General features: G+C 41.7%; 1 protein-coding gene across 1 annotated transcript in view; it reads left to right on the forward strand.

Annotated features, from left to right (window-relative positions):
* LOC147009267 (uncharacterized) overlaps positions 1-8,867 on the forward strand; it is a 43,753-nt gene extending 34,886 nt beyond the window's left edge. The window contains exons 13-15 of the mRNA XM_085863020.1: positions 4,853-4,978; positions 5,467-5,539; positions 8,341-8,867. Of these exons, the coding sequence (XP_085719146.1) occupies positions 4,853-4,978; positions 5,467-5,539; positions 8,341-8,867 (726 nt within the window). The remainder of the gene's footprint in view (positions 1-4,852; positions 4,979-5,466; positions 5,540-8,340) is intronic.
* The last annotated feature ends 468 nt before the right edge of the window (positions 8,868-9,335 follow it).

Consider the following 9,335-nt stretch of genomic DNA (forward strand, 5'->3'; position numbering starts at 1 on the left):
CCGAACTTAAATAAAAGGTGACGATGGAGTTTCAAGACATTCTCACAAGACCTGATCAAACAATCAGCTAAATATCCTCTGTATTTAACATGATGGAAAAAACCTTCTCAGCACGCACCACAAAATCATCCTTCACTGAGCAAACTCTTGCAAATCTAAGTATCTGAGATGAAAAGACATTGTAACTCATTTTAATTGGTACATTGCTATCTGTAAAGGTGCACAAGATTCCAGGGAAACTGAAATCATCAACTTATGAAATACCATTGCACTAAAACCATTCTGTCCAACTATAATCAGCACATCCAGATACGCAGCAACTGTACAATCATTACCACTCCTGTAATGGTTGAAATCAGGTCATCCTCACGATAATTCACTGTCTGGTGTTTGTGTGTGGGGGTTTGTCTCGCTACTCCTTCAGTTCTGGGCTAATTACATTCAGACTTGCTACATAGGATTAGCATGACCCCAATTAGTGTGTCGTGGTGTTTTTATCTTTGCCGGTGGTGTTGAAGGAGTGGGGGTGAGGGATGGGATGCAAATTCTCCATGTAAATGTGTACCGTGTTGCGCCGCCTCCAGGTGGGGGAGGGTATTTCAAGTCTCCACCATTTATAGCACAATATTCCTGTCCCCACGTTTTCCAGTACAGTGAGGTGTTTGAGAGCCGTTGGTGTGTTTTTGCTTCATGCACGTAACCCGGGTTATTTATTTGTTCATTCAGAGCTGTTAGTCACCTATTCACCGCCAAAATAAAAGGTATGTGTCAGAAGAACGTGTTGCATGCTTGAGACAAGATTGCCCGAAGGGCGTGTACTCTGCTCATCTGGATAAATCTTGTGAAGCTGCCTTTCAAAATAATTATAATTAATCACACAGTTCTCATCTCGATAACGACATCCCTTCTTCTTCTTTCGGCTGCTTCCGTTAGGGGTCGCCACAGTGGATCATCCGTATGATCCCCATAGTGATTTGGCTTAGTTTTTACGCCAGATGCCCTTCCTGACGCAACCCTGGTCGCCTCTTACGACACAGGGATAATCTAGATAATGACATGTATGATGTAATATTTTCACTCATCATAATTTTTTTCCTCCTTCATCAGTTTCCACATGAATGAAAATTCACAGAAAGTAAGAAAAATATCCATAAGTCGTGGGCTACAATTCCCACCCATGGGAATACCCTGAACCTGTTGAAACATTATCCCACAAAAAAAGACACAAAAGTATATAATTCAATAAAATTTACAGTATTCTCAAACTTCTGCTTTTCAAAACAATGAAAACTTGAGTATTTATTTTGTAGAAAACAATGCTCTATAAAACCTGACAAATAAACACTTATTATAAGAGTTAAAAACCTGGTCAATCACTTTAAATTTGAATCCCTCACTCGTACTGAATCCACATTTGTATATAAAGTTAAAAAATCAAAAACTTCAACTGACTTGATATTGAGGTATCTAATTCTATCTTACAGTTCTAAAGTATAATTTCTGCTCCAGAAAGAGTTTATACCAGAATTCTTCTCAATTGTTAAACAATATTTCCTGAACTGTTCCCTCACAACTTGTAAACCTGAGTTAACTGGAATACCGATAACCATTTAGTGGAACAATGCCTGACACCCGTGATAAACCTGTACTTGTTCGGGTTCTTCTGAAGAACTATGACGTATAACCGCCTATCCATGAGGAACAAAATGTTCACACGTGATGTCACGGCTCATGTGGTTTGGAAGCCATATTGGATTTACCCTGAAACCTATAAAAATCTTCTTCTCCAGAACGGCGAGACAGATCGAGGGGAAATTTCACACTCATGTTCTCCAAGCCTTGGGTGTACAAGTTTGTTTAGGAATAATTGATCAGTCACATGGTTTGGTTTTGGCAGCCATATTGCATTGAAGAAAAATATTAAATAATGTTTTCTCGAGAACCGCTTAATCAATCACCATGAAACTTCACAATGATTATCTGGTCATGATGGGAAATATACGTTTTAAATTTCAACCTGATCAGATACATGGTCTGGCAGCCGGAATTATTTAATTTTTTGATCTTGGTTCTTTTTGATGTCTTTTTTTTTTTAATAAGGCTCACTTGGCTGTGCCTGGATGGGTTTGAGAGTAGAAGAGTAGCAGCTGAAATGTGAATCCTATCCAGGTTCCTTCTGATGATTTCATCTTTGCTTTTGTTTGTTTGGGTTTCTTCTGATGACTCCAATGCAGGACTTGTACCTATTTGGTCTTCATTTAATGTGAATTGAATTTATTTTAATCCCATTCGACATTCACTGGAATAATAATGAGAAATGTCATGGGTCAGGGTCAGGTGTCCAATCAAAGTGGGGTTACATCAAAGCGAGATGCCTTGGTACCCGATCATCACTGCCAGCAGTTATAAAGTGGCATTTCTAACAAGTTCTGATGAGGGTCTGCAATCTCTGATTGCTCTTTCTAGTTCTCAATGTAAATGTGTACGTATACTCGTATCGCACTGCCTGGTGGGTTTGGGGTCGTTGAGCATGACTAAAGGCCCTTGTTGTTATTCTCAGGCAGCCTGACCATATCTGTCCATTTTGTAGTGGATTCCCTGTGAGTGCAATGTTGTGGTTGCCCTGAGGGCCACAGAACAGCACTCTGCAAATTGCAAATGCATCGAGACATGGTAGAAGTGTGGCAATTTACCCGTCCACAAGGATGGGTTACTTACCCGTTTATTTAAACCCAAGGAGGCTAAAGGCCCAGTCACACCTTGACGTTTTAGCCAGCTTATGCCGATTTTTGGAAAATTTGTGTAAAACGCTGGTACACGTCGAATACGTTATGGGTACGTTTTGTATATGTTAAAACCACGCTGAAAAACACTGCCATAAGTGGTAGTACGCTGACTTTAAACGTTGAACTTTTGGGTTTTCCTCGAATTTTTTCATGCTTGAAATTTTACGACGTATGCCGGCGTATGACTCGCACGTTCCGCTACTCTGGCCATAAGTTGTAGGCACGTTATACGATCGTTGACACACGTTGAAACACGTATCTTGTAAGTTACTCATAAGTCGAAACACGTCGAGGTAATGTTTAGCGTACCCGAAACTTATTTCTAACCTATGAGTAACGTTTTGTAAGCACGCTACACGAACGTTGTTCACACTTTGCAACACGTTACTTGAAAGTACTACTACTACCACTACCACTACTACTACTACTTCCAACATCAACATCAGTAAAGTCTCTCGAACTACTACTACTACTACTACTAACATCGACATCACTAAATTCTCTCGAACTACTACTACAACCAACATCGACATCACTAAATTCTCTCGAACTACTACTACTACTACTAATAACATCGACATCACTAAATTCTCTCGAACTACTACTACTAACATCGACATCACTAAATTTTCTCGAACTACTACTGCTACTACTAATATGACTACTACTACTACTAACATTGACAACACTAAATTCTCTCGAACTACTACTACTACCAACATCGACATCACTAAATTCTCTCGAACTACTACTACTACTAATAACATCGACATCACTAAATTCTCTCGGACTACTACTACTACTACTACTACTACTACTACTACAATCGACATCACTAAATTCTCTCGAACTGCTACTGCTACTGCCACTGCTACTGACATTGACATCTACTCAACATGGAGTCTAGAACACTGACGGGTTCCTCTTGTGAAGCCCATTTGTATATACCAATTCCCCTAAACGCTGCCAATACGCCATTATTCGGTAGCTGTAAGTTAGAAACACGTTCAGTAAGTTCTGTGGTCGTCCGGACGACGTCAATCAAATTCGTCTACATACGTCAATGTACGTTTGAGATACGTTACACATAGGTTCAAAGCACGCTACTAATAGGTTCAAAGCACGTTACTCGTAGGTTAAAAATTAAGTTTCGGGTATGCTAAACATTACCTCGACGTGTTTCGACTTATGAGTAACTTACAAGTAACGTGTGGCCGACGTGTGTAAACGATTGCGAAGCGTGCCGAGAACTTATGCCAGCTTATGCGGAACTTGTGAGCCATACGTCGAGTACGTCGTAAAATTTTCAGCATGCTTGAAATTTCACGACGTACTAGACGTACCACATAATATGCTAATGTACTTCATTGTTTTTCATCGTGCTCCTAACATATACACAACTTACCCATACCGTATTCGACGTGTCCCAGCGTTTTAGACACATTTTTCATGTCGGCATACGCTGGCTAAATCGTCAAGGTGTGACTGCGATGTTGACACTTCCAATTTTCAGGCGGTTATGATTTAAATCGGCGTGCGGCAGGTTTTTAACATAGAACGCCACGAGCTCGTTGGCGATACGTGCAGCGCACTATGACGAAGTTAAACTATCGTTGGGCATAGGTTGTGAACGCTGACAACAGGCTAAGCATTCGTTGGTATAAGTTATGTTTAACACAACAAAACGTTCTGTGCCCGTTACTAATACGTTATGCATACGACCAACATGTTATGAATACGACCAAAACTTTAAAAAAAAAACCTCAAAACTTCAGCGTACGCCAACGTTTTACGTGCATTTTTATACGTTGCCATTCCTGGCTAAAACGTCAAGGTGTGACAGGGCCTTTAATATCCAATTAATTATTGAGGTGATAGGGTTTGTTTTTCGGCTCACAAAAAACTTTTCTGTTATACCACAATTTATTTTGTGAATCAAAATATATTTTATAGTCAAGCCTCGGTCATTGCGTCAGTGAATGCTTGTTGGAATATGCTTATTATGTTGATGTAATTATTGAATTGTGATAATTCTGTCACAAACGCATTTGTTTTTCTTCTTGCAGCCAATGTCAAACAACAGAACAGGCTTCAGTGTTGTGTATGATCCTCCACCCGGTGTGAGTGAACCCTTGGCCTCCCTCCTGATGGGGATGATTTGCAAAAATCCGATGGAAAGACTCACGATGCAGGTGAGGGTTTGATACCATTGTCAATGATTTCATTTGCATGAACAAGCATGTTCACACACACACACACACACACACACACACACACACACACACACACACACACACACACACTGAGATGTCTGAACTCATGCAGACTAGGATTGCTGAACTCACACAGATTGGGATTGCTGAACTCACCCACACTGAGATTTTTGAACTCACGTACACACACACACACACACACACACACACACACACACACACACACACACACACACACACACACACAGTGGGGTTGCTGAAGTCCTGCACATTGGGATTGCTGAACACGCACACGCACACACACACACACACACACACACACACACACACACACACACACACACACACACACACACACACTGAGCTCCTGTTGTTGTGGAGCAAAATGCAATTGTTCTCTCGTGGTGGGCTTTACTTGTCGTGTTTATGTTTTATTCTAACACACTCATTATTATTATGTTTTACAGGAGATTTTGTTTCACACTTGGAACAATGATATTGCAAGACCCCAGATAACCTGCCATGTTGAAGCTGCCAAAGGTAACCAACCAGCCATCTTTTTGTACTCTTTAATATCGTCCGGTCTTATTGTTTCTCGGCAAGATTGAGGCTCAGAAAGAGCAAGAAGAGAGTATGACCTGATAATAAGGCAGCGGAGCAATTCTTGGACAAAATAAACTGGAGCGAAGTTGATGGTGCGCCATCGCAAATCTCCAAGCTTCCCACCAAAAGCAAAGTTGACAGATGGCAAAGGGTTCCACCAGGAATGATCCAATATCAAATTTTGAGTTTTAAAGAAAATTTCATTTTGACCCCTGTGACCCTCAGTCCCCACCCTCTGGGCTGTGAATCAGGGGTCAAATCCAAAAACACATTCGTTAACTATTCACGGGTCCCCCAATGGCCCTGATTTTTGGCTCACCTGGAACGTAGTTTGGGAGCTTAGGGGATATGGGATGGCGTACCGTCCGTCCATTTGTCCACAAGTTCTCGCAACTTCTCTGAATCTCCACACATGATTTCGCTGAAACTTTGCCACAACCTTCATCACCCTGGATGTATTAAATTTGTTCATGGCAAAACAAAAAAATGGGGCCCCGTGGGTGTCTACAGGGGTTGCCCCCAAAAATAGGAATTTCCTTTATTCTCAGAAATTACACATGCAATTCCGATGAAACTTGACCACGACCTTCATCACCCGTGATGGACCAAAGTTTGTTCATGGCATTAAAATAAAAATTCAAACGTCAACCACCTCTCCCCCCCCCCTCCCCCTGTAGACCCCCTTGATGAGTGCATATTTTTACGCAGATGATAAGCTTTTATCGGTCCGTCATGGGTGATCAAGGTTATGGTCAACTTTCATCGAAATTGTTTGTGTGTTTTCGTTGAAGAAAGCAAATACATATTTCAGGAAACAAACCCCTATATACCCCCCTTAGACCCCAATTTTTTTATTGTTTTTTAAATGGCGTGAACAAACTTTTGTACATCATGGGTGATGAAGGTTGTGGTCATGGTTCATCAGAGTTGCATGTGAAGTTTCTGAGAAGAAAGCAAAATTCTCTTTCGTGGGGTAACCCCCCCATAAACTGCCTCCGAAGACCCTCTCAGACCCCAAATTATTCTTTTTTTATCCCCCGCCGCGTGGCGGAAGGGGGATATTGTTGTCACCCAGGTTGTCCGGCTGTCCGTCCGTCCGGGCGTCAACATTTATTGCTGTGAGTGCTATAACTCATAAACTGTTCGCCATATCGATTTGAAATTTGAGTCACACATGTACCACCTGAAAAGGAAGAAACCTATTGATTTTGGGTGTGGCCGGATCCAAGATGGCCGACTGGGGCGGCCATCTTGAAAAAAATGTTTTTTGTAATAAATGGAAAACCGCTTATCTGATTTCAATTATTATTGGTTACTACGTTCCTCACCCCTGAGGAACTTTTTCGAGATGATGACCAAATGGTGTCTTGTTTCCAATTCACCTCCCTCATTATCTGGAATTTGTATGACCTTTTTCATTCAATGGCGGGGGATTCCTCATCTCTGATGGTATATTTTTTTTCATGCCGTGAACAAACTTTGGTTCATCACACGTGATTCATCATCGAAATCGAAATCATCATCGAAGTTTCATCGAAATCATGTGTGTAGTTTCAGAGATGTTGCAAGTGTTTGGACTGATGGGACTGATGGACTAATGGACCGACCGACGGACGGACGACGCGCCATCCCATAAGCTCTCCGTGACTACGTTCCATGTGAGCGAAAGACTAGACGGTTCTATAACCAGTTGGTGCCAGAAACTGCTCGTTACCACAACATGGCTCTTTAAACAAAAGCAACCAGTAATTTCCCGAGTACTTACGATCTTCCTCCAGGTGTAAAATCGAATTTCAACGTTGATATGTCACGTTTTTACTCTGCTCTACACTGACAATTCACACCTGGCAACAAGAAACATTGCATTGCACTAAATACTAAACAACTTGATACACGTTGAATGCACAGAACAAAATACACAGCCAAACAATGCACATAACAACACAATACGCAGCCTTACAATGCACATAACACAATACTCAGCCAAACAAGGCACATAACAACACAATACGCAGCCAAACAATGCACATAACACAATACACAGCCAAACAATGAACATAACACAATACACAGCCCAACAAGGCACATAACAACACAATACGCAGCCAAACAATGCACATAACACAATACACAGCCAAACAATGAACATAACACAATACACAGCCCAACAAGGCACATAACAACACAATACGCAGCCAAACGTTTACTCCTAAATAATTTGTGACACCTTTCTGCAGGCTTCCCTTTTCTCACCACCTGTGTATTATATCGTTCTGGGTAAAGTTTTGATTATGCTGCTTTAAATCTCTTCAGTCTTCAACGTCAGCGAATAATTTACTCCTCTACTTAATTTCCCCCGCCCCTCCGACAAAGTCAGAGATGGGGGACATTAACATGAACTCCGTCCGACCGATCATCCGTCCATGTACTTTTGTGTTCGTGATATTTCAAAAACCATTGAACATTTCGCTTTCATATGACACAGATCTATTTCTCATACCACCCAAAAGGTAGGGGACCTCGAGTATCATGTCCTTGTTTGAACTTGCAACAGAGAGCCATGAACTTGTGTCCAATTAGATCGTAAGACCTCATGTGTAATTAAATAAACTTTTTTTTTATCCATCTATTTTACAAATATATTTTCACCTCATCTAAACTTGTTCTTGTTCTTGCTGTTGAGAATTGTGTAAAAATCCATAATCTATGTTTATGAAAAATATCCTCCATTTCTACAGCACCAAGTAAGCAGCAGCCAGCAGTCGTAGAACCCATGAGGAAGACGACGTCACAGCCGTCCATGTTGGAAGCACCCACGGGCAGGCAGGCTGCATTTCCTGTTGAGAGGAAAGAGGATGCCCTGGCTGCTGGGGCTGCACCGTCTCGCCGACAACAGAAGGCTGCACCAACTTCCCAGGGGAAGTGCTCTGTACCGGCAGTCCGGAGGAAACGAGCTATACCTCGGCTCCAGAGACCATATCAGGCGGCACCAACTCCCCAGAGGAATAAAGTGGCACTGGCTTCCCAGAAAGATCAAACTGCACCGTCTCGCCGACAACAGAAGGCTGCACCAACTTCCCAGGGGAAGTGCTCTGTACCGGCAGTCCAGAGGAAACGAGCTATACCTCGGCTCCAGAGACCATATCAGGCAGCACCAACTCCCCAGAGGAACCAAGTGGCACCGGCTTCCAAACAACATGTGGTACCTCATAGCAGGAGGCAAGTGGTTTTCCAGCAGAGAAAAACGAAGAGGATAAATCGCTGAATATGACGAGGTAACCTTTCCCACTTTAAAATTTTCACAATTTGTTACCCCGCATCCACAAAGCGAACGGCGGGGTTAAGTGATTGGTTCATGTCCGTCCATCTTATCAGTTTATGATCGAGGAACAACTTATTTAAATTGAATGTTGTATTTTGAACATCAATAGGAAGACGAGTCTTTCATTTTACTGTATGTTGGCTCTGAATTCATCCTGATCACACATGTGCAGAGAAGGGAGATAATTTTTCTGTCTGTGGATGTAAAACAAAATTTAAAATCATTCCAGACAGAAAACTTACCGTTTTCACGGATGTCATAATGGACACAAACAACAGGCACGAAGAACGAATGTAATGTGTTCGAGAAGGTGATGTAACACACACTGGGGAAAATGGTGGTGAAACCCGGAATTAATTTATTGATACATCTTTAAACCTCTTAAATCTTTATTTATGTTGAATTTGATAC

The sequence above is a fragment of the Eptatretus burgeri genome, chromosome 17 (assembly GCF_056783735.1).
Source record: "Eptatretus burgeri isolate ZD-2024b chromosome 17, Ebu_testis_v1, whole genome shotgun sequence".
In the NCBI taxonomy this organism is placed as follows: Eukaryota; Metazoa; Chordata; class Myxini; order Myxiniformes; family Myxinidae; genus Eptatretus; species Eptatretus burgeri.